This window comes from Caretta caretta, chromosome 10 (assembly GCF_965140235.1).
Source record: "Caretta caretta isolate rCarCar2 chromosome 10, rCarCar1.hap1, whole genome shotgun sequence".
NCBI classification, from domain to species: Eukaryota; Metazoa; Chordata; order Testudines; family Cheloniidae; genus Caretta; species Caretta caretta.
The window spans coordinates 7,602,428-7,627,362 of record NC_134215.1 but is presented as its reverse complement, the minus strand read 5'-3'; the positions used below and the strand labels follow the sequence as shown (position 1 = coordinate 7,627,362).

At 62.5% G+C, this 24,935-nt stretch overlaps 1 protein-coding gene across 3 annotated transcripts; it reads right to left on the bottom strand.

Annotated features, from left to right (window-relative positions):
* Positions 1-229: 229 nt before the first annotated feature.
* Positions 230-24,577, bottom strand: SREBF1 (sterol regulatory element binding transcription factor 1). 3 transcript variants are annotated; one of them, XM_048867680.2, is made up of 19 exons: positions 24,080-24,577; positions 12,146-12,577; positions 11,256-11,425; positions 11,009-11,149; positions 10,001-10,219; positions 9,479-9,593; positions 8,827-9,023; positions 8,215-8,416; positions 7,435-7,604; positions 6,445-6,706; positions 5,934-6,100; positions 5,334-5,502; positions 4,729-4,837; positions 4,281-4,390; positions 3,797-3,929; positions 3,324-3,486; positions 2,399-2,584; positions 2,073-2,184; positions 230-1,435 (listed from the first exon to the last, which is right to left on the bottom strand). In XM_048867680.2, exons 1-19 carry the CDS (start codon positions 24,183-24,185, stop codon positions 1,212-1,214), a joined length of 3,387 nt encoding a protein of 1,128 aa, XP_048723637.2. In that variant the 5' UTR covers positions 24,186-24,577; the 3' UTR covers positions 230-1,211. The 3 variants fall into 3 exon arrangements, with proteins under 3 accessions (XP_048723637.2, XP_048723636.2, XP_048723639.2); XM_048867679.2 differs by having other exon boundaries at positions 11,256-11,428; positions 24,080-24,567; XM_048867682.2 differs by lacking the exon at positions 24,080-24,577 and adding an exon at positions 17,497-17,661 and having other exon boundaries at positions 11,256-11,428.
* Positions 24,578-24,935: the final 358 nt, after the last annotated feature.

Below are 24,935 nucleotides of genomic sequence, written 5' to 3'. Positions count from 1 at the left end.
GGAGACAGAGGGCAGAACCTGGCTCCCCTGAGGTGCAGCAGCTGCAGCTGGGCCCTCCTGATGCTTGTTTATTGCATGCTCAGGCAATGGGTTGGATGAACCACACCCCAGCGGGAAGCTGCAGGAGAGAGGTGGTGATACCATGGCCACCCCCTGCCGAGGCTGCACTCTGTGACCGTCCCAGGTTGGGGCGTCGGGTACAGTCCCCCCAATCCAGTACAGGCACAGCTATAAATAAGCAGCTTTAATCGTCTGTACAAAACTCTCCAACTATGAAAATGACCTTTAAAAAGGAAACGCAGGCAAAGGTGCCAGGGCAGGGCAGGGGGCAACGTTGTGAGCCCTGGGATATGGCCACCCACAGGCTCCGGGCAGACACCGCTGCCAGGGCCACCCCCCACCTCGGCCCTGCCCTCTTCTCTTTCCCTGCAGCCCCCGCAGTTGACGCCCAGCACCAGCACTGTGCACGACCGGGGCAGGCACTGCCAGCTGCTGCTGGAGGGGACCAGAGGCCTTCCCCCGGGGACCTCTAGGGCGGGCGGTGGGGGAGAGGCAGGGGCAGCAGCTTAGAACGCTTTGTCCGGCGGGGAGGGAGAAGGGCTGGAGAAATGGACCAATGCTGCAATACTGAGAAGGTGCCACTAGAGGACCCCAGTGCCCAGCATTGCAGGGAGACCGGGGGCAGGGCAGGGGGCAGGGTGGGGGGCCGTGCTGGAGAGTGAGGCAGGAGATCCGCTGGGACTCCAGGCCCTAGCACAGGGGAGGGGCTGGAGGCTCTTTAGGCCCAGCCCATGGCACCCACGGCCTGTCAAACCATACCAACGAAGCCCCCTCAGAGCACCCGCCCCTCCCTCCTGCCAAGACAGCATCTCTGCTCCCAGGCAGCCCCTCGTCCACAGTGTCACCCCTTGGCAGCCAGCACCGCCCTGAGGTAGGGAAGTGTATTACACCTGTGGGGAAACTGAGGCACGTGTGGGTGATTTGCCCAGGGTCAGAGAAGAGAGTCAGGAATAGAACCCAGGAGTCCTGGCTCCCAGCCCCTCCCAGCAGTAATGACTAACACTCCTGCCAATTAAGCAGAGACACATTGCCCACGACACAGCACAGCAGCCCTGATGGAGCAGCTCAAGCTGGGCCAGGTATTACTGGATCAGTCCCATCGGAGCAGTGGCCTTCCCATCCCCACTGTCCACGGCTCTCTGGCCACAGCGCTATCCGGTGGTGACCGTGGTGCCGCTGCCCAGTTTGATGATCATCTGCTGGCAGTCATGGAGTGTCCGTTTGTCGCCCAGCTTCTCCAGGGTGCGGGCGGCCTCGGCCAGCATGCCCACACGCTGGCCTGGCGCAGAGAGGAAGCTGGGCGGGAGGTAGCAGCAAGCCAGCAGCAGGGCCTCGGCGTGCTCCCGTGGGGTGGGGTGGCTCTCCGGCTCGCCGGCTGCAAGAGCAAACAGAGGGCCCAGCTGGTTCAGTGCTGGCCGCCAGCACGGACAGAGGGGCCCAAGAGGAGGGACAGGGCCGTGCAGGGGAAGGCCCCGTCCATGATCACGCGCCCGTTGCAGAGGGGGACGTGCAAAGACGGACGGGGGGATTGGTCCTGCCCCTCGCCCCCGGGGTCCCAGCACCTGTTCGAGCGCGAGCCCTGCCAGCCACACACTGGGGAACCTTGCTGATCCCTACACCCTGGACTGGCCTGGGGCTGGCCCCCCGCAGCCCTGCACAAAGTAGGCTGAATTGGGTCCATCTGCTGCCACTGGGGCACGCAGCCCTCAGCCCAGCCCGCCAGTCCCACCCATGCCCTAACCTGGTGGGACTTCTCCATGTCATGAGCTGCTGGGTCTCAACCCCTCTCATAAGGGGCGGCCATACAGCCCCCCGGCCGGCACCGGTTGGCAGTCCCAGGGCAGACAGGGCCATGGAGGCTGCATCCTCCTCCTAGCCCCAGGGCAAGGCTGGGCACATGCCCTGGTCCCTGCTAGCCCAGCAGAGCCCCCCAGATTGGGGGGCAGAAGGCAATCTGGGCACCCTTCCCCCTGCTGCCTCCAGACCACCTGGGCCACAGGCTCCTCCTTCACCTTCTTTGCTGCTCTGAGCCCCTCTCCTGCGCAGGCTGCGGTCCAGCAGCTGGTGGGTCCTGGTGGGGCTGGCTCTGGCCATCAGCCTGGCAGTGGCTTCATGCAGGAACACCTGGGGAGCAGCCCACATAGACAGTCAGCCTCTGGCCAGCCCTGTGCCCGCCCAGCCCCCAGGGAGAGTCTGCACCCCAGGACTTTGACCCCATCCCCATGCTCTGGCACAGTGCCAGCCACGGGACCTCAGATCACGGTGGGAAGCATGTGCTCAGCAGAGTGGGGAAGCAGACACCCCCTCCCACCCCCAAGCCCCTCACCCCAGGGCTCACCCGGCGCATGGCTGGCCGGAAGGCCTGGGCCAGGCGCCGCAGGCTGCTCAGATCCTGCTGGAAGCCCCGCAGTTCGAGGGCCGAGGCCTGGTAGACACAGCTCAGGTGCTGGCTCACATTCATCTGCTGCTGCCACACGTTGGTGCGGGTCACCAGGAGCAGATCGCACAGGAGGAGCTGAACCGCCTGGGGGGAGAGAGAGGTGCCAGTGAGGGGGAGGGACAGACTGTGTGGGACACAGATGCCACCCAGGGCTGCGCCCACAGAGACACTACCGGGAGCAGGCGTGGCCCAGGGAGATTGGGCCTGACCCTCCCCCACCCTCCCACCATGGTGCCATGGAGCAGGTTGGCCCATCTGGGTCCCACCTTTCCAAATTCCTTGGTGGCTACGGTGATGCCCCGTTGAGAGGCCATGGCTGGTGCGAGGGAATTACAGTTTGGGGGTGTCTCCCTGGGGTCTGCCAGGGCCGGTGCTTGGTGCTGGACAGCAGCCCTCTCCAGTGCCCAGCAGGGGCACCGCTGCCCTGGCCCCTTGCTGCCGGCTGGTGCTCGGTGCTGGAAGAAGCCCCATCTGGGCTGCACTGCAGGGGCATTGCACACCTATTCTCACACATGCAATGCAACTACAATGCACCACAGCTGCGGCCACTGCGCTGCACCCCTCTGGATGGTCCCTTCCTGCAGAAGTGTGTGTCCGGTGTGCCGGGCCCCAGGGACGTCTGGATGCATGGCCTGAGGGAGCCAGATGGCTCCGCTGCATACGGCACCTGCTTCCTGGAGCGCTGTGTGCTTCGCCCCAGAGGTGGCTGTCTTTTAGTGGATGCAGTGCATGCTAGGGGAGAGTCCGGTTACATGGCTGAGAACAGTCCGTGGTCACACCCCACCCCCCTACCGAGGCCACAGGGAACAGGCCAGGGACTCACCTTGTCAAGGGTGCCAGTGGCGGGCGAGCTGAGACCCAGGCTGTCCCGCAGGTAGCCGCTGGCTTTCTCGCACTGGCCCAGGCTGGCCTGGCTGCTGTCCTGCTTCCCCAGCAGGGCCCGCACGGCCTTAAAGGAGTGCAGCGCAGCCCTGGGCAGGGTCTTCCTACATGAGCGGAGAGGGAAATGGTCATCATGGTACCCCCAGCTGGGGTCTCCCACCACTGAGGGGTGGGGCTGGGATAACCGACCCCTGTTCAATGCTGCCCCGTCTCTTGGCCTCACCCCCAAAGCTGGCTCCCTGAGATGCAATGGGCACCCCCTTTTGGAGATCATGTGACTGCCCAGCTGATCACATGACATTGTCATCCCCCCCGAGATCCCTGGCCCATTTCCCTTGCAGAGCTCAGTGCTGTGCCAAGGGGGTGCCGTTCCCATCCCAGCGATGCACCCCCCTCACCCCTGCAGACACTCACTCTGACACCTGCAGGGCCCTCGGCATGGTCTCCACCAGCGGGTACAGCCGTTCGGCCGCCTCATCGTCCCCCTGCAGCCAGTGAATCGCCACAGCGACGATGGACGCCCACCACTTGGCAACGGGGTCACTGCCTGTGAGCGGGGCACACGGGACCGATGGCATCAGCCAGCCTATCACGGCGAGGAACAGACACTCGCCTGCCCTGGCCGACCCCCACCCACCCACCCCCAGATGCCCCCCACCCCAATCCCATACCCACTTGCCCCACCTTGGATCTCCAGCCAGTACCTTTCACAGCCCCCCTAGGTCACTGCGCCCACCTTGGCCTGGACACCCCGGGTGCCGCGTGCTCCTGGAAGTTGCCCATGCAGAGCCCCAACCGCAGCTATAGCCCTTCCTCTCAGCGGCAGGCCCCAGGGCACGTGCCAGGCTCCGGGCCCCTCTCCCCTGCCCCCATCCGCACCGGTCAGCGATGGCCTCACCTGTGCTGGCTGCCATGCCGGAGCTGATGGAGAGGGTGCAGCTGGGGGTGCCGGCGGTGTCCGAGCAGCCGTTCAGCAGCTGCAAGTACTCCAGGGCATCGGAGAACTCCCTGGGGCCGAGGGGAAGAGGAGCAGTTAGGGACGGCTGCCAGGAGAGTGAACCATCCTGGGTCCCAGCCCCCACCCCAGAAATTTGAGGTGCTGCGGGGCGCAGCTGGGCCCTGGGTGATGAGGGCTGGCAGCAGGGACGAGGTGCTCAGGGCCCTGCTGGGGGCGCAATGCCATTGGCGGGAGGGACCACCGGGCATGACCCTCAGGTGGGTGCTTGGGCCACATCCCTGCAGGACGGGGACTGAGTGGTCGCTGGCAGGGTGCTGCAGGCTGGGAGGAAGCCAGGAGCTGGCAGGCTGGGTGCATCCCCGCTCTGGGCCCCACGGCTGGTACTTACCCTTCTCTGTGGGCCGCTGGCGGGTTGGGGTCCGGCATGGCTACACAGCACAGGGCCTTCTCCAGCAGGTGCTCACGGAACAGCTGGGTCACCTGAGCCAGGGGGTCCACTGGGCCCCATGGGAAGCGCCAAGAGAGGCCTGTTAGTTGGGTTGGGGGGAGGATGAGCGTCCTGGCTAGGGGGAGGAGCCAGCTGAGGGGCCCTGTGTCCACCATGGGCACTGGAGCCCAAACGCTGGGTCTCCAGACCCCAGAGCCCTTGCCAGGCACAGAGCTGGCACAGGGGTCCAGGCACCACGGTGTTAATAAAGGCCACGGGCAGGCTGGAGCCTGGCAGGGCGCCCAGCAACCCTGATGCCAAGGGCAGGGCAGGCAAGGGCCCACTTTAGGTCAACTGACGGAGACCCACTTTTCCTGGAGACAGAGGCCACAGCGTCTATGCCTCAGGGGCGAGGGGCATCGGCAGAGCCGCAGGTGAACCCCGGGGGCAGCTGTGGGTCAGGATTGAGGGCATCGGCAGAGCTGAGTATGGGGAATGCGGGCACAGTCCTGGTCTGGTGCCACGCAGAGACGGAGCTGGGCAGTGAGACATGGGGAGACAGGTACCTAGGTTGCTGGTGGAGCTGTAGATACTGTCCCTCGGGGTGCCCTTCAGAGACCAGTCTCCATCGACGAAGAAGCGATGGCCCACAGGGTGGCACAGCCACTGCATGGCTGGGGGCACGGTGCCGCTGTGCGACAGGGACACCTGCCGGGCGCTGCACAGGAAGGGGCGCTGCGAGGGCAGAGACACGGCTCAGCCCCTCTGGGAGAGATGGGGCCGAGCCCAGGCTGCATGGCCCCAGGGGCAGCCAGGAGGGATGGTGCTGTCTGGGCAGAGTGCCATGGCCAGAGCTGGCAGCCAGCTCTAGGGGTGGGTCTGAGGCAGCAGGAAGGTAGGGAGGGGCGATACCAAGCTGCATGGGCCCAGTGCGGATACCAGGCTGGATAGGTTCCTGGCAGGTGGTGCTGGGGTGCCAGGCTAGATGGGCCCCAGGCAGCCCCAAGCAGTAGGAGGGTTTCTGACTGCGGGGAATGCTTCCTGTAGCGTCCCCTCTAGAAGGAGCCCAGCGGGTGGGTCTGGGCTGGTGTTCGCAATCTGGGAGGGCGGGGCATGGAGGAGCCCCGCCTCCACTGAGCCAAGCCCCACCCCCGAGCCATCCTTACCGCCAGGAAGTGGACACGCCGGTGAAGGCTGGTCTTCACGCGAAGCGCGGCGGCCACATAGATCTCGGCCAGCGTCGCCACGGAGACGGTGTTGCTGGCGCACTCAGCCAGGTTGACGGCGCTCAGCGCCATGTTGATGCCGGAGAGATGGCCCCCGACGTGCTTCCCTGCGGGCAAGGGGATGTGGGACATCAGCCTGGCACTGGGGGGCTCACACCGGGCTCAGGTCACCCGCAGAGCGAGCGGGAGGAAGGGGGGTAGCAGCTGGAGAGCTTGTGCCACTCCCCCGTGCACGGCACGGGCTGGAATAGCGGGGGGTGGGCGGGGAGCTGCGGGGCGGGGCTGAGGGGCACAGGCACAGCTGAGTGAAAGGCTGGCACAGCACCTGCTCAGGGATGGGGCAACCACATATTCAACCCAAATCCCCCCTCCAGCCGCCAAGGGGGATCGGATCCCTCTGGCCCAACCCCCAGTAATCACAGCCCCCTCAAGGCCCGCAGGTGCCCCCTACCTGTCATGTGCAGCTGGTGCAACTTGTGGTAGACCAGGGCGGCATCGCGGGCGCTCTTGCGCACGTCAGCCTTCAGCTCGCTGTCCCGCCGGAAGCCGCCCGCCCGCCCGGCCAGCCAGCGCCCCACCCAGAGACGCTGCAGCAGGTGGCGGATGAGGTTCCACATGAGGCTGCAGGCCAGGTCGAAGTTGGAGGTGGGGAGCGGGCGGCCCAGGGCCTTCAGGCCCGTCCACAGGTGCTGGGAGGCCTGAGCAAAGTCCCCCTGGCAACACGGAGAGGATGCAGGGTGTTAACGCACTGCCCGCGGGGTGGGGAATCCCCCTCCTGAATATCAGGCCTCTGGCAGGGCAGGGCTTTTCCTGGGAAGTTGGGAGCAGGGCATGGCAAGTGGGCAGGGCCAGGGAAGGGCTGTGCCAGGTGGACAGGGAGGGGCAGAGGTTTGCCTTGAGGCAATTGAGGGTAGGGCCTTGCCAGGTGGGCAGGGTGGGGCTTTTCCTGGCAGGAATTGGGGGCGGGGCTGGGCCAGGGGGGCAGGGAGAGGCGGGGCTTTGCTGGCAGGAATTGGGGGTGGGGCTGGGCCAGGTGGGCAGGGAGGGGCGGGGCTTTGCTGGCAGGAATTGGGGGCGGGGCTGGGCCAGGTGGGCAGGGTGGCGGGGCTTTGTCTGGCAGGAATTGGGGGTGGGGCTGGGCCAGGGGGGCAGGGAGAGGCGGGGCTTTGCTGGCAGGAATTGGGGGTGGGGCTGGGCCAAATGGGCAGGGTGGGGCGGGGCTTTGTCTAGCAGGAATTGGGGGTGGGGCTGGGCCAGGGGGGCAGGGAGAGGCGGGGCTTTGGCTGTTAGGAGCTGCTGATCGCCTAGTGAGTAGGAAGGAGAAATCAAACCAGGGCCAACCTGGGGTGGATGCATAAGGCTCCGGGCTGGGTCCTGCCCTGAGGCAATGGGAGCTCGGAGCCCCCTTCCCAGGGCGCAGCCAGCCAGTGCTGCTCCTTACCCGGGCCAGGTCCAGGTCTGCCTGCTTGCGGTGCCTCCAGAAGAGGATGGACGACTCCGAGTGGGGGCGGGTGACAGGCTCACCGTAGATGAAGAGCCGGACGAAGGCTCCCAGCACGACCAGCACGTTGAGCAGCCAGAAGATCAGGGTGGGCCAGCCTGAGGCCTCGTCTGGGCACAGGGCGCAGAGAGAGCCGGCGGGGACGGCGTTAGCAACATGTCACAGCTAGCTCTGGCCCCACCAATGGACCGGAGTGCCCTCCACGCTACGGACCGCATCACTCAGCAGGGAGTGTCACAGCCCATTGGGCCACAGCCCACACACAGGGCCCCCCGCCAGCACTGGCTGCTCCTCCCAGTGCCCTGGACACGCGACTGCACTCAGGCCCCTCTACCCTCTGGCCAGGCCCCAATCGCCCCAGCCACCCGGCCCCCTGCTCCCCTCCAGCCTGGCCCCAATGGCCCCAGCCACCCAGCCCCCTGCTCCCCTCTAGCCTGGCCCCAATCGCCCCAGCCACCTGCTACCCTCCGGCCTGGCCCCGATGGCCCCAGCCACCCAGCCCCCTCTATCCCCAGGCCTGGTCCCAATCGCCCCAGCCACCCAGCCCCCTGCTCCCCTCTGGCCTGGCCCCAATGGCCCCAGACACCCAGCCCCCTGCTCCCTCCGGCCTGGCCCTGATGGCCCCAGCCACCTGGCCTGGGGGTTCTGGCCCTGATTGCCACTCTCTAGCACTAAATCCCTTGGCCAAGCGGCTGCCCGCGTGCTGCTCCCAACACTTACCTATGGAATCCGGCTTGCCCATTATGCTCCTGCCAGGGCCTGGGAAGGCCCCGCTCTCTGGGGCGCCCTCGGGGCTGGTGCCCCGCAGCAGGGAGGCCAGGGGGTTGAAGGAGAGGCAGAGGAAGACGAAGGCGCAGAGAGCCATGCGCGAGCGATCCAGCATCCCCAGGCTGCCGGTGGACAGCTGCTGCTCCTTCTTCCCCTGAAAGCCCAAGCGCAGAGGTGGGCGTGAGTCCTTGCTACAGGTGGCGGGTCTGCTCCGGTGGCACCCACGGAGCGCGTCAGGGCGTGAAGGTGAAAGGCACCCAGCTATGCCTAAAAGGTTGGGAGCCAGGCTGCGCTGCACAGATCTGTCACCTCCTCACCCAGGGCAAGCCAAGCTGGGCCTGCCCCAAACGCCCTGGCATCCGACAGGAGCCTCCACATCTGCCGGCTGGGTAATGGACCAGGCCAAAGGACTGTCTGCAAGCAGCCTGGCTAGGGCTCGCCCCAGGGTCAGGTGTTTGACCCCACTGTCCCTAGCTCCGCATGGGCACCCGCCAGCCCCTGGCTCCAGGCGGGGGTCCCGCCAGAGCCGCCTCCTGCCCAGCCCAGCGCCCCCCGCCACGGGACCTTGGTCTCCTCGAACAGCGGGCTGTCGGGCTCTGAGTCGCTGCTGCTCCCACTGCTCAGCGAGAGGGGGCTGCTGTGGGAGGGAGAGCCCACATCTGAGGGTGGGGGCGTCAGCATGTCCATCATCTCTGGCTTGATCTCCTCCATGGGCATGTCCGGCTTCCTGCGGCACGTGGACACCAGGTCCTTCAGGGACTCTGAAAGCAGAGGGGCCATGAGGACAGGGGGCCGCTTACAGCTCCCCCCCAAGCGGCTGACCCAGCCCTGTGGCTTTGGAGAGCTTGTGCCACCCTCCAATGGGCTTGGGCTCCTGGGGCATTCATCGCCCCAGGCTGGGCAGTTCCCCAAAGCATCCTCCCCGACCACTGCCCCTCTGCATGGCCTGTCCCACAGCACCCCTCCACTGCCCCTCTCCCCTACAGTGCCACCATACCTCATCTCCCCGCTGCCAGCCCTCACGCAGTCCCCCCGCCCAGCGGCCTCCCCCGTGACACCTCACACCTGCTACTGCAGTCCTGGGCCCCTGCTGGGGCCAGGCTCAGACCCACCAAACTCGCTTCACTTGTGGCATAACCTGGGTTCAACTCCCAAGTCCCTCAACTCCCAAACCCTCCTCCCGGCCCTCCAGCTGGGAGAGCCACCCCGCACTCACTGTTCTTCTGGGCGGCCATCCTGAGGGCCACGTTCTCCTGCTTCAGCTTCTGGTTGCTCTGCCGCAGGAAGCGGATGTAGTCGATCGCCTTCCTCAGAATGGCCGACTTGTTCATCTGCCCGAGAGAGGGACACGGCCGCTCAGGTACAGCTTCCCCCCACCGCCGGACGCAGCCAACCCCGGGGAGAAGGTCTAGAGTGGCCCCTGGCAATGCTGCCCTCCCCCCACCCCCGTGCCGACCGCTGTCAGGTGCTGTCCCTGCAGAAGAACTCAACCCACCGGCCATGCCTGGGTCATGGTAGCACCAGGGGACATGGCCGCCAGACCCAGGCAGTGCAGGGACAGGCAGGAGTCCCTTCAGCCCCTGCCCCACCGTACCCCCAGCCCGCTCTGCTGATGCCCCTCACTCCCAGCCTGCAGCACCTCCTAGAACCCAGCAGCTGGAAGGAGGGGGGAACCAGAGCGCTTCTGTCTGGGGACAGACACCCCCTGCCGCCACAGGCCCCACCGCTGCCCAGGTACCTTGGCCTCCGAGCCCACCACCAGGTCCTTGAGCTCCATGATCCTGTCATTGATGGAGGAGCGGTAGCGCTTCTCGATGGCGTTGTGTGCGGTGCGCTTCTCGCCTTTGTTCTGCACAAAGGCTGGCTTCCCGCTGGCCACCAGCCGGTTAATGGGCAGCTTGTCGGCATCCACCATCAGCGGCACCGTGGCCAGGATGGTGCCTCCGCTCACCAGGGTCTGCGAGAGAGCAGGGCGTTGGGACCGGCCGGAGAAAGGAGTATGCCCACCCTGCCAGGGTGGGGGGAGGAAAGAGCCCCTCCGCCTACCCCAGGCAGCTCCCCCCACAGCTCTGCCAGGACGCCTGGCTCCTGACCCACAGCAGCCCCCTGCCCTGCTGTTCCAGCCCTGGGCTCCACTGCACCCCACCCCCACCAGCTCTGCTGCTGCCCCCAATCCAACCCACAGCCCCTGCCAATCCAGCACTGCCCCCCTGCTCTGCTGCTGCCCCCAATCCCAACCCGCAGTCCCCTCCTGACATTCCCACCCATGAACCACTCTGGGGCTGACATTTGATCGCGTCCAGCTCCATTTTAGTTTTGAGATGTGGCGCTTGCTGAGACCCACCGAACTCGTCCCCTTTGGGCTGGGACCTGAGCTTTGCTTTTGCGATTGGCCGATGCCTTGACCCCCGTCCCAGATATTATCTATGGCTTTAACTGGCCGAGCCCCTACTGGTCTCCAGGGAAGGTTCCCACATTTAGCGGGGGTCTGCAGATGGCGGGGTGGGGGATATGCCATGAGCCATGCCAGCGGCTCTGTCTTGGAGGGGCTGGCAGTCCCAGGCCCTGGCTGCGCACCAAGGGAGGACATAGAGGAAAGGTCCAGGAGTCAGGAGCTCTGGGTCTGTTCCCAGCTCCCCGCTGACTGGCTCTCACCCCAGGCCTGAGGCCAAGCAGCAGATCCAGCTTGGAGATGTGGGTTTGTGGGGGAGACTCACACACAGGGAGCCCTGAGGGTTTCACTTACCGGGACCTGCAGCGGGGCAGACTGGACGGCCGCCGTGGTGGCCAGCGAAGTGTGGCTGGAGGTCTTTGCCCCAGAGACGTCCGTCTTCACAGCTGTCAGGAACAGGGACTCGGCCTTGAAGAAGTGGGGCTGCAGCAGGACCTGTATGGTGGGTAGAGGGTTAGTGCTGCAGCCCCACATCCCCAGTTCAGGGAGCAGGAGTGCCTGGATCTCCTGCTGCCTGTCCACGCTCCTGGCCCCAGCTTACCGGGACTTGCTGGATCTGGGAGGAGACAGCTTGGGAGGTGCCGGTGGTGGCCGCGGCCAGCAGCTGCTGGGGCGAGATGTTCTGGACGTGAGCCTGAAGGGTGACGGGCTGCATCTGCGGAGAGGAGTGAGGGAGGCTGGCCGGGGACTGGGGAGCCCCTCCAGGCTGCACTGCTGAGAGCAGAAAGGAGAGCGAGTTAGACGCATCGTGGAGCTTGCTCCCCACACTCCAGGGGCCCAGCCTTCCCACGATCCTGCATCAGCCAGGCAGACCAAGGGCCCAGCTCCTCTGCTTTCCTCACTCAGGATGCTCCAGAGAATGTTAATCACCCATCACGCCCCACACTCTGCCAGGGGTCCAGCCAGAGCTGATCACACCCTTGAAAACAGCCCTCGCTTCCCACCTATTTTGCCCTTTCCCCATTGAGCAGACCCCCCCACAGGGATATCCCCCTCAGGGCCCCATTACTGGTGCTCAGCTTGCACTCTGCATGCTGGCTCCCCTGGCAGTAGCAGAGGTGACAATATTATAGGTCCTATATAAACACTGGCTCCCACGTCTTTTTTTCAAAACAAAAACGAAAAATTTGGTTTATAAATTCATGTTTTTAAAGACCCAAAAGGACATTCCCACCCAGGGTAGAAAAAAATTGAGGCCAAAAGATTAGGTCTAAATTACTTGACAGCGGCCCTTTAAATTAACCCCTTACAGCATTAGCTATGGGCCTGCGTAGGGGACAGCGCAGCATCTACAGGAGCTGATTCCACTCCAGTGCTGCCCCCTAGACTACAGCCTTTTCAGGGCCAGTTCGGGGTCCCACTGGAGACAGGGGGGAGCTCAGTGGGACCCAGCCCCACCTCAAGGGGCCCTCCCCCCATCCTGAACCTCACCAGTGAAGCCGTGCTGATTCTGGTATCCCAGCAAGGGCTGTGCAGTGAACTGGCCTTGGGAAGCCGGGACGAAGCTCTGGGCTGTCATCACCCCCTGCTGCGGCTGGGGCGGAGGCTGGGGCTGGCTGGCAGACAGCGCCATGGGCTCCTCCTTGATGTCCGACGCCGGTGAAGGAGTCACCGTCAGGCCTGGCCCGGCCCTCAGCTGGGGCTGCGGTGAGATGCTCTGCAGTGGCGGGGGCACCTGGTACATGCTCATGGGAGCGGAGGGGAGCGCCTGGCTGGGCCCCAGGTAGCCGTTGAGAGAGCCGGCTGTGGACGGCAGCCCCACAGGCGTGCTGGCCTCTGGCATCGGGGCGGCAGGTGCGTCGAATGAAGAGTCAAACAGGCCCGGGAACTCATTGTCCTGGGTGTTGATCAGCTGGAGCATGTCTGGAAAACACCCCAAGCCGGCCCAGCAGTGAGAGGGATCCCACGTACCACAGAGATCTACGTCCCCCTGACTACAGGGCTTGCTAGCAGGGATGGGGATCCACACACCCTGCGGGGTGAGGGCTGCCCACATTGCAACCAGACCCAGCTCGGTTATTAGACTGCCAGCAGGGTAGACGCTGGTGCTGGATTAAATGGCCTTGGGAACCTGGCGTCCTTGTATCCCCAGCCAGGCCAGCTCCCCCATGCTGCCCCAGCAGCTGAGCCTCAGGGCTGGCACAGATGACCTAACTCCAAGACCTGCTGGACCCTGGGCCTCGCCGCTGAACCTGGTGTTTGTGCCAGCCGTGGGTTTTGTCATTTAGGAACTGGGCTGAACCTCTGCAAACTCATCTCAGCGGGGGGGAGGGGCACCACCACCCAAGGACCCAGTCACTGCCTGCTGGGCTGGACCGAACCAGCAACTGGGGCCAAAGGCTGTGTCTTACAGTGCATGCTCAGCGTTCCCATTCGCACCCTCCGCTGGCTACTGAATGTGACAGCAGGGGCATGCCCACCCTCCCGCCCAGGGGTTGCCAGCACTCATGCCCAGGGGTTGCCCGCACTCACGCCCAGCAGGGCAAGCAGGCTGCTCTGGGATGGGCAGAGCAGGGCGTGCTGGGACACACAGCCCCGGTTCGGTCATCCCTCTGTATTCAACGGCTTCAGGCTGCCTTTGGCCTCCGGCATCTTTGCTTTAAAGCTCCCTCCGTCCCGGCCTGCCCCACGGGGTCCCAGCCGCCAGCGCTCAGTGACGGCGTGTGGGGGTGAAGGCCGGGCTCCTCAAGTGCCTCCTCATGGGTGGCTGCAGGGCCGGGCTGCCAAAGTCCCCATCATCAACTGCCCCCAGCTGCAGCATCAGTGCCACACACAGGACTCTGTGTGTGTGTGTGTGTGTGTGGAATTCGAGGGGGTAAAATGACAGCCCAGCATGGCAGGCTGGACTGAAAGCCTTCAGCCCTGCTGGGCCCAGCCCAGCCCAGCCCGCCTGAGCCCTGTACACACCACCCACGCACAGCGCTCCAGCCCAGGGGAGTCAGGTACCGTCCTTGGCATCTCAGCTGTGGGTGTGATAACTGCATCTGCCAGTAGGGGGAGCCTGAAGACCAGCCGCCACGGGGAGACCCTTCGGGATACAGCCAAGAAGTGGGAGACACAGGGAGCTGCAATGGGGAGGATCTAAAATCTCACCCCTCCTCTTACGGCTGCTCCATGACCAGCCGGACCCCAGAGGGCCCGATCCTGCAGCCCTTCCTCATGTGGGCTGCTGCCCTGGCTTCACAGGGGGCTACGCAGGCGAGCAAGGGAGCTGGGCCTGGCTTCTACCCCATCGCAACCTGCAGGGGAACTAACGGGACCCTCAGGCTGAATGGCAAGAAAACAATGAACAGGAGTGAGATGACCTGGGCTGTTGACAAGCCCCCAAGGGAGGGGCAGCCTCCCTGCATGGGCTGGAGCAGGGGCTGCAGGCCCAGTCCTGCGCGGGCTGCAGACAGGGCAGGGTTATTATTGTTTTCCGTATTACAGTAGCACATACAGTCAATACAGCCCATTGGCTGAGGGGCTCTACGTACACACGACGAGAGACAGAGCTCTGCTCTCCAGCCCCACGGAGCTTACAAACCAACAACGGGAAGGGGAAAAGCAAGATTATCGTCCTGGTCCCGGTGTACAGAGGGGAAACCAAGGGACGGAGCAATTCAGTGATTCACCCAAGGAGTCTACAGCAAAGCAGGGAATTGAACCCAGGTCGCGCGTGTCCCAGCCCAGCAGCCATCACCCCCCCTCTCCTGTGGATATGGAAGGCTGAGTCGATGCTTCCTGCTACTTACAGCCCCTTCTGGGCTTTGCTTCAGGTTTCCAGACGCCTTTTTGACCAACTAAAAAAACCCAACCCCCGCCCCACTCCTTTCCCCAGCCCCACAATTGGCTGCTCAGTGCCCCTGTCGCAGATTTCTCTGGTGTAAATTCAGCTGTGACCCCATGTCCCGATGACACCGACACTGGAGCAAAGCACCTGGGGGCCAGGCCCACGCTGCAGACAGCGCTGGGGAGCTGCAGGCGGATAGGAGGTGGCGGGGAGAATCCGGGTCTGAGCCATGTCAATCCTGTACCTCCAGAAAGGAAACTCACAGCCCAGCCACGGAGCAGAGGAGATGTCTCCAGTCAGCTGGGCCCATCCCATTATGTATTGCTGTCTCCTGCAGGCTGCCCTAGTTCTCCCTGATCCATGGAGCCTGGCGTCCTGGTTTCTGCAGAGGGAGTGTGGGGCAGGGACCAGGATTGGTGCCCACAGCATGAGCTCATGACCTGCAGTGTGAGAGGGCCAGCAACCCTCCTGTCTAGACCGCCCTGAGGCTGCTCCAACTAAGCAGGGGACAGGGCTCCCCATCAGGTAAACGCAGCCCTCGGTGCTCACATTCATTTGCCGTGGCAGAGTTTCCGGGCCAACATTTTGGGGGGGCGGGGGGGCTACTCCATCACGACACCCAGCCATCAGGTGGGAAAGGGGCAGAATCCACGACGACGCTATTCTAGCCTCTGGCAGGTGTGCGAGAAACGCACGCTCTGGACGTCCAGAGCAAACCTGAGTTCGAGAGCTACGTTCTTCCCCCAGACCCTGGGAGCCGCCCCTCCCTCCCCACCTAGACAAGGCTGCCACAGGGGCCGGGGGCTGGAACCTGCTCTGCTGGCTGCAGGAGGCAGAGTCTAAGCCAGGGGTGGCCAACCTGGGGCTCCGGAGCCACTTGCGGCTCTTCAGACGTTACTATGCGGCTCCTTGTACAAGCACCAACTCCGGGGCCGGAGCGACAGGCACCAACTTCCCAGTGTGCTGGGGGGTGCTCGCTGCTCAACCCCCGGCTCTGCCACAGGCCCTGCCCCCACTCCACCCCTTCCCGCCCCCTCCCCTGAGCCTGCAGTGCCCTCACTCTCCACCCCGAGCCTCCTGCACCCCAGGAAACAGCTGATCGGGAGGTGCGGGGAGGGAGCGGGAGGCGCTGCTCGGTGGGGCTGCTGGTGGGCAGGAGGCGCCGGGAGCGGGGCAGGGGGAGCTGAGGGGGGGCGGCTGACATATTACAGTGGCTCTTTGGCAATGTCCATTGGTAAATTCTGGCTCCTTCTCACGCTCAGGTTGGCCACCCCTCTGTTCCTTGAAACCAGACGGGCAGGCATCAGCAGGGAAAGGAGAAAGCTGCAGCCAGCAAGGCCACGTGGGCTCTCTCGTGGCATCTGTTCACCTTGGACGACTCCACTTCCACGCAGCAGTAGCTGCTGGTTTGTTTCACCACATTTTACGAGTGCGGCACGGGGAGATGGTCCCCGGTCACACGCTGAGCCAGTGGCCTATCTCCATCGGAACCCAGCTTTCCGACACCTAAGGCTTTGCTCCAATTAGCTCCAGCCATTAATAACATTGTGCACTGCCCTGGCGCCTTCTCTGCTGGCTCTTACCCAACTGATCCTTCCAGCTCAGCCACCAGATAGGTCGCTATCGCTGTCCTCACCATGTGCATGGGGAAACTGAGGCACGGAGTGGTTGTCGTCTGAGGCTCCCAAAATTGGAGACACCCAGAACCAGGCTGGAAATGTTGGCTGAGGTGACTTGCTTCAGTTTATGAACCATGTCAGCAAAAGCCAGATGTCCTGGGTCCCAGGCCCCTGCTCCGACCTCTACGTTAGCTCTCCCCCGCCGCATGAGATCGCTGCTCACATCTCCCTGCTACACAAAAAGGCCACAGCTGCAATCAGGCCAGACTTGTAACGCTATGCCAGAGCTTAGCACTGCTTGGGTAACTTCTGTCCCTGCTGTGATCATACCTGTATAGTGCTGGGCAGAACCTCAGTGCAGGTAGTAAACAGCTGCACTCTGAGTCTGTATATCTGCACAGAGCAGCATTATACAATTATAACACAATACACAGCATGCACGGCTAGGAAGCACACAGTAGGGGTTATGGTCTATTTGAGATCACATAGTGTGATTAGATACTTATAATGCAATCTCTCTCTCTCTCACACACACACAGACACATACTATGGAGCATGCAGTCTGTCTATTTCCAGTGTGGCCTTCACCAGGGTTTTGTGGCATAATTCAGAGGTCTTGCACGGAGCATTTCCAGGTGGTCACTGAAGAATTGCCGGGTAACGGCCCCCCACTCCACCCTTCTACAAACACGTTTATTCCGCTTTATAGGGACGCTGTAAATGTCTTTTTCCAAACGGAGCAAGAGAGGAGAGCTCAGGAAGCAGGTGTGAGGGCAGAGGGGACATGGATTGGGGGCTGCTGGAAGGAAAGTGACAGACTCAGGCAAAATACAAAAGCCTGCAGCCCAGTAAAGTCCCTGAGTAAGTGGATGCTGCAGGAGACAGGCTGTCACTCATTACAGGTGAGTAGTTCCCCACCTCTCCCACCACTCGCTCACCCCACACTCCCCAGACTCAGCCGCCTGTAGAATTGCGCGATCCTCCCTCCCCCTCCTCAATGCAACTTCCAAAAGGACAGGGCCAGGCGCTGCTGTGACTCCACGCCAGTGGCTCTGGAGTTCTGCCGGGATGGCTGGGCTCAGCAAGCACTGCAGACCAACGATGGGCTGCACCCCACAGAAGGGGGTTCCCAGCTCTCCGGTCGGCCCAGGCTCCTGTCCTGACAGGGCAGCATTCAAGGGAACCAAGCAGGAGAGATTTCAGCCTCCGCCCCAAACAGACCCTCGCCCGCTGCGGGGGTTGGAGGGGGACACTTGCCCACATGCCCTGCCTCAGTCTCCCCACAAGGTGGGTGCACATCTGGTGGGAGGGGTGGAGGGGGAAAGCAGACTGCACATCTGGAAATCCATATGCACCGAATAAGCAGTGTGTGCGCGTGGGGGGGGAGATACCTTCGAAAGTGCACTCCATCCCAGCCGCGGCCCAGGGACAGGCCAGGCACCCGCGGGGCCCACGAGCCCAGATCAGCCCGGCCGGCTGGAGGGAGAAGGGTGGCAGAGTCTGGGCAGCGGGGCGGTGTGTGGTTATTTCAAACCCGTGAGCCTCCCGCCCGCTCTGTCCCGCCTCCCCAGCCGTCGGGGAAGGAGTGCGGGTGGAATTGTGAATCACGGCCCTTGCATGAGGTGATCCCTCTCCGCCAATCGGCGCCTGCCTGCCTGGCCTCGCTATCCGGCCCTGCCAACCGCCCCCAGACAGCCTGGGCCTCCCCGCGCAGCCTCCAAGGTGAATGGCGCTGGGTTACTCCAGGCCGTTTGCCTTAACCCCGGCGCTGCCAGCCGGGGTTACTCTCGGTCATTCACAGTTAACCCCTTGGGAGCCAGGCGCTTTTGAAGGATGCTGCCTTGCAGTGCCTTGTTTCTCTCCTTCCATCTGACACAGGTGCACCCCCCACCCCCTTAGCGAGGGCGGATCCCAGGATCTTGCCTCCGGTCTCACGGCTCGGGGATCAGACAGTGGGTAGAGCGGAGGGCAGACCCTGCCCGCTCGGGACAAAGGCATTTGGCCCCGTGCCTTTCAAGCCAACGCCAATCATCAGGGCTAGAAGCTGGGTGCCCCATCTCCGTGCGGGGCAAGGGGACATAGCCTGGGCACGTGGCCACATCCGTTTCCCAAACGGGCCCTTCCCCCAATGCCACACTGGCTAAGCAGGGAGGTTTGTGGAGTGTCCCTTTTTCCCTTTGGGAAAATATGGTCACCCTAAGCTTTCCGTGCGGTCGGCGGGCATTCCACATCCAGCGAGGGCACTGCGTGGCACGTCTGACTGGGCAGGAGAACCTAGGTCACCCCAGCTGGGGGGGGGGAGCAGGTGGGGGGAATGGCTGACTCCACAACAGAGAAATTCTTTATTGTTGCATCAGAGCAAGGAAAACACAATCCAGAGGATGCCGATACCGACTGCGTGGAACCAAAGGCCATAGGGAATGACACTGGACCAAAGGGGCAAGTCCTCGCGCCATTCGAGGGTCAGATAAAACCTGTTTGTTCGGCAGGGTTCCCTCGTACTCAGGTAGCTCTGACCCTTCTCTGCTCAGCTCCCTGGCCTGAGCCACCCATCTCGACCGCCTGTGTGCTCATGCCCCACTCCTCTCTCAACAGGTGACCAGGACCCAGGAGAAATGCAGCCGGACTCCTCTGAAGATACCCACAATGCCTCATTTCTGCCCACCAAATACCACACTGCTCTGTCCAGGATCCCAGGTGGAGCCCCAGCCCCCACATTGCTGTGCTGTGAGGATTAGGGGTAAAAGGCATGGATGGCAAAATAGCCTAGTTCAGACACTTTAGCTCTTCCCCACCCTTTTATCCTCATTCCCCCTTGTCTTTCGTCCCCCCTTGGGAACGTGTGTCATCCCAGCCAGCCATGGAATGGGAGCATGTGAAATGGGATAGTCTTACACTGCCAAAGCACCTTGCATCCAACAAGCTATTTATAACCAGGAATGGCATTCTCCCTAGCATCACCAAAATGCAGCCACCTCTGGAGCAAAACATGGCAGCTACTAACCGCGCACAGCAACAGTTTAGAACAGGGAGTAAAGGACACTGCAGCGCACTAAAAACAGAAGAGGGGAGGAATTTAACAGACAGAATGCAACTGACCTAATGGGGATCTGGCCCATGGCATGGGACTAAAAGCACACCGCTGACATCTGCATCAAAACTGAAGCCCTGCCAGGAATTTAGTCACACTTTGCTCCTGGAGATAACAGCACCAGCTGTGCAGCATTTCTGAAACAGGGCAAGCCCTTTGCCCTGGGACAAAGTCCACGGTTGAATTGCAGTTGATCGGAAGTTACCTTCTGACTTCACCGGGCAGCAGGAGGGCACGTTTTCTTTTCAGAGATTGTTGTCAATCTCTTGTCTAAAACAGATCTGGGCATCGTACCCACGTTGGTGAATGCCGGGATGTCAGCTTGACACGAGGGGAGAGTGAGTTCTGCTCCACCAATCACCCCCCCCAAGGAAAAGAGCAAATGCAGCCCCCTGCAAGGCCCATGGGTGCCAGGCTGGGGTTCACTGTCTCTGGGCCAGCTCCCAATTCTTCACGGCGTCAGAAGAGGCTGCTGATGCACCCATCCTTCCCCTGGGAGTGAGGTAACCACCTGGCACTCAGTGATTTCCACAGATGCTGAGTGTCCAGGTCTCCTACGGCCATCAAGCGGAGCACTGGGGGCTCAGCACCTTTGAAAATCAGGCCCTAAGTGCTTTTCCCTGTGCAGCTCTCAAGGGGATTTGCAAAGGTGAGTGGGAGTGACTAGCCCACGGTCACACAGCAAGGCAGTGGCAGTCAACCCGGGCTCCTGACCCCACAATGCAATGCTGCCCAAGTCCTTGCAAAGGTCAGCCCGCTCCTCTACCGTTCTGTCCCCAAGTCCTGCCGTTGCGTTGATGGCAAGAGCCCTTGCCTGCTCCAGCTTCACATCAAGGGCTCTCCACACCCTCAGCAGGGCTCCCCCTAATTCCAGGGGGGCCTACCCAGCCCACAGCCACAGCAGCCAACCCATCGGGATTACTCATTGCTTGGAGGAACCACGCCAGACTACCTCAGAGCAAGTCAAGCTTGCAGGTGAGCACAGCTCCTATCGGCACTGGCAGAAACAACCTGTCCCCATCTCTGAGCAGCTCTGCTGGAGCTTGGGAAGAACCCCCAAGACAGGCTGGCTAGTGAGGAGATGCACGGAGGCGACTGGCACAGCAGCGCACAACGCTGCAGGATGGTTGCATCAGATGTCCTGCCAGCAGCTTCCATGGGGCAGGGAGGGGCCGAAAGAAACGACAGTCTTAAGGGGCTGAGGCAGGGGGTGTGCACAGCAAGGGGCTCTCCTAAGGAAGATGCCGGAGCGGATCATGGGGAGAAGAGATCCTCATGGGAGCTGCCCAGGCAGGACGGGTGGCCTCTCGGCAGGGTTCATTGTATTTATGAATGCCACCCAAGTGACATGGCTCGGCCCTAGTCAGCCTGCTAGCTCCGTGGGCGGGGGCTGCCTTTCACTGCAGTGCCCAGAACAACAGGGCCCCTTGAATGCACTCAATCAATGGGCTGAGGCTGGTGCTGGGCATACATGACTCACATAGGAGCGAATATAAAAGTGCCCGTTTCATACGTGACAAGGCGTGCACAGGGCCGGGGGGCGGGAAGGAACCCACTGAACAGCCCCTGCCTTTCCCCAGCTCTCACACTGATTGGAAGAGGTGGGGGGGGGGGGGGAATCTTCTGATGTTTGGAATGCTGGAGGTCACCTGCCTGAGCCTACGCCACGGAGCGGGAGCTTTGCCGTAGGAGCAGGGCCCCAGGGGTGACCTATTCACAGTGCTCAGGGAACCCACGCAAGCACCCCTTTCAAAAAAGGTCAGCGCAGTACACCCTCAGCCAGAGCCCCCATTGACTCAGCAAGCGGGTCAGGGTCTGCCCAGGTGCAGCAGCTTTCAGGATCAGGGCCATAGTTAGCGTACACCTGCTCCACCTTTTGCAAAAGGGCACATGCCCCAAACCTCTGACTATACGGCAGGGAATGGGGGGGCAGGAGGTCCTTTGCGTGGTTAATGAAGGCAGGTTTTACTGTCTAATAGAATGCAATGAACTGGAGGTGGGTCTGGACCACAAATGCCAGATCCAAAGCTCCCTCTGCTCTGGCTCTCCGCTCCACAGCTTGGACCCCATGGATGTGCAGTACATAGACCATATAACATAACTGCCTTTTACTAATCTTCTTCTCAAGGATAGTCAATGTAAAAAGCCAGCATGATTGCATCATTAAGCTGTGAAATTAACCCCCCAGAAGGCCGATGATGGTAGGAGTTAATATTGCCAGAGCAACCTTAAAACTTTGCCACATTAGCCACACACTCACCACGTTCTTTCCAATGTTAAATGTAACCCTTAATGTATTGCTCTTTATTATTCGTTCAGAGAATATAAACTACCAGCCAGGCAACACGGCAGAAGGTTTAGCTCTGAGCAATCCTCCACTTGAGTGACAGACCGCACAGACTTCAGATTGCATTTAACTGTCACTTTTCCACCAATTTTAAAGCCCAGAGGGATCGCAGTGATCATCTAACCTGACCCCTGGCAGAACGCAGGGCGGACAATTCCACGCAGAGATTCCTGCATCAAACCCGTTAAACTTGTGGTTGAATTAGAGCGAGTCTTCTGGAAAGACATCCACCCTGGAGTTAAAAGGTGAAGCCCCAGGCCCCATTGAAATCAATGGCAAAACTCCAACAGAGGCAGAATTTCACCCACAGATGCCAAGTGACAGAGAGGTAACCACTTCCCTTGGCCAGCTGTTTACCCTCACTGTTAAAAAGGTGCCCCTTATCTGCACTTTGGATTAGTCCAGTGTCTTCCAGCCATTGATCTCCTCCTGCCTTTGACTGCTTGATTAAAGCGCCCTCTTGGCAGGTTATCTTCCAGTTTGTTTGCTTTTAATTTGGGGAGGCAGAAAAAGAAATTGCCTTCCACCACTGACAAACTCAGCTGACAAGTCCAACACCCGCATGCATGCCTTTCTCCACAGCTAGCTGCCCTAAGCACCTCACAAGCTCCAGCAGCTTGCCACAGGTGCCCCTCTGAGCCACAAAATGCACCTTCTGACTAGCTAGACATGCAGCGCCTGCTGGAAGTGAACCTGGTGCTTCAGATCACTCACTAAACCAGAATGTGACGACACTCCTGGACTGACGAACGTCGGAAAGGATGGGTTGAGCGTGCAGAAGCACACGAATGTCATCTCTGTTAAACCAAGCTCACTTAGGGCCTGATCCAAAGTCACCGGAACGCCTCCCATTGCCCAGACTGGGCTTTGGATCCGGCCCTTCCACCCACCCATGATTACTTTGGGGGTTCTCCCTGCCCAAATGTGCCCCCTCATCCCCACTGTCCCTGAACACAAAAAATGGCATGACATCAAATCTAATCCAGACACAGTCCAGGCCTGGAGAGCCGCAGCTCCCGAGGCGAAGGCTCCCGAGAGTGCCTAGCACGATGGGACCCGTTCTTGGGCTCTCCCGAAATAAACAAGACCCATACGAACCGCAGGCTCTGACGGAGACCCTTGGGCAGCCCGAACCACTGCAGAGCCTCCTGAGGTGTCAGGACGGCCGGGGAGGCTGCAAGCTGCCTTTCGCGGGACCCACCTGGGCTCGCAGAGGAGCAGGATGCGGGGCGAACCGGTGATGCTGCATTTCGAACCCGCCGCGCTGAGCTCTGCCAGGCGCCTTTAGGCTGCCCAAAGCATCCCGGGCAAAGGGGCCAGTGACCGAACGTCCCGCTCGAGGTCCCCACCACCCACCAGGGTTCCCCACGGCCCTGCTGGGGGGCTGCCCATTGCACTGTGCCCCCGGTCTCCAGCGGGGTGGGTGGGGGCTCTCTGGGAAGCCAGTGGGCACTGCGCAGAGCGGGCAGAGAGAGGGGCTCAGGGGCAGGGCTGCTCCCTGGAGGGAGGCAGCGATGGATGCCCGGCCTGGGGGCACGGGCCACGCCCCCCCAGCCCTCGGGCCACGCCCCCGCCGCCGCCTGCAGGCCGGCCGCGCGCTCGCGCCTGAACTCTCCTCGGCAAGAGGGAAATGACCGAGAGTAACCCTCTCGCTGACGTCAGCGCCCCCGGGGAGCAAAGGGGGCGGGGCTTGGGGAGCAACCACTCCGCACAGCGGCGGGCGCGGAGCCGGAGCCCGGAGCCACCCGAGGAGCGTCCCCGCCCCTGGGGACCGGGCTGGGTTTATTATTAGCGGGCCTGGCTTCCGAGCCGGGCCCAGCACAGCCGGCTGCAGCCCCCCCTCCCCCGAGCGTGCACCCCAATTGCAGCCGGCTAGAGCCCCCCGAGCGTGCACCCCAATTGCAGCCGGCTGCACCCCTCCCCGAGCGTGCACCCCACTTGCAGCCGGCTGCACCCCTCCCCGAGCGTGCACCCCACTTGCAGCCGGGGACAGCAGCAGGCTCCTAAAATCAAAATCTATCAGGGAGTAATTACATGGGGAGCCCCCAGCGTGATCGGAAATCACAGAAACTCCCCGCCCCCACCCATGCACCCAGCCCCCCACCCAAGCGAGGGAGAAGAGAACCCCCGAAATGCGGTGCCCGCCTGCGGATCGGTGCCCCTCTCGCATACACACACGTGTGCGACGTGAGCGGCTTCATCCCGGAGCTTAGAAACGCAGAGACACGGGGCTAGAAGGGGCCAAGATGCAGGACTGGGGGGAGGGGACCAAAGAAACCCTCCCACCCCCACCACGCCGAAGTGTAAAAAGCACTGAAATGAAACCCAGCCCCCCTGCCTAAGCCAGGCGCCCGGGGTTCACAGGAGCCTTCAGCCCCCATACACCCCCTCCCGGCTCCTCCCTGCCCCCAGACCTGGGCTGAGTCGCCATTCAGCAGGGACTTGGGTCAGGACCCAGCTGTCCATTGCCCCAGGCGCTGCCCCCCCCCCAGCCATGCCCACTCCTGGGCCCCAGCTCTGCCCGGCCGCTACCCACCGTCGATGTCGCTCAGCAGGGCGGTGGCGATCTCGCTGGATTCCTGGAGAGTCAAGGAGGGGTCCAGGCTGTCCAGAGAAGTGTCATCAAAGCCGAGGCTGGTCATTGTCGGCTCTGCAGGGCAGTGTCCCCCCCTGGCTGGGGGGGGGGGTCACTTTGGCGGGTGCTGCTGGGCTCTGGGGGCTTCCCCCCCTTTCCTTTCCTTTCCTGCTAACAAATCCTTCCCCCGGAGAAGCCCATGGAAACAAGCCACTCAGCAGCAAACACGAGCAGCCCAACTTATGGGCAGCGTCCGCAGCCTGCCCGCGGCCCCCACCTCCATGGCTGGGGCTGGGGACAGGGGGGGGGGAAAAGTTCCTCAATTGAACTGTGCTCAAACCTGCTACTGGGGAGGGCAGGGGGGGGCGGAGCCGCAGCTTCTGGCTCCGCCTCCGCTGCCTGATTGACAGCCACAGCCTTTTAGGGCGGGCGCACCCTGGCCCCTCCCCCGGCTGCCGACCAGAAAGGGAGCCGGCAGCCGCGAGGCACAGCTGCGGGAGGGGAGCAGGCGCGGGGGTGCCCCAGGAGGAAGAGGCCCATTGCAGCGGCGGGATTGGGGTTTGGATTTTGGATGCAAGGGGCAGGGCTGCTGCGGGGTTTCTGGCGGCCGCGTGCAATGGAGCGCGGGACGTGTGTCCCGCCGGAGGGAGAGCAGCGGCGCTCCCCCATGCACCGAGCAGCGTCCGCGGGGCGACCAGCGGGGGCGCCCCGTCTGGGGGAGCGGCAGTGGGAGCGGGGCGCAGGACCCAGCACGCCTGGAATTTCATGGCCTGGGGGGATGGCGCTGCGTTTCTTTCTTTTAACCGGGGTAAAATTA

Excerpts from the sequence above, each read along its gene's own strand:
- SREBF1 (XM_048867679.2), bottom strand. The coding sequence starts at position 24,185 with ATGACCAGCCTCGGCTTTGATGACACTTCTCTGGACAGCCTGGACCCC. Across the intron at positions 11,429-12,145 it reads GAATCAGCACGGCTTCACTG|CAGTGCAGCCTGGAGGGGCT; the intron begins GTGAGGTTCAGG and ends TTCTGCTCTCAG. Across the intron at positions 7,605-8,214 it reads GGGCAAGCCGGATTCCATAG|ACGAGGCCTCAGGCTGGCCC; the intron begins GTAAGTGTTGGG and ends CCCTGTGCCCAG.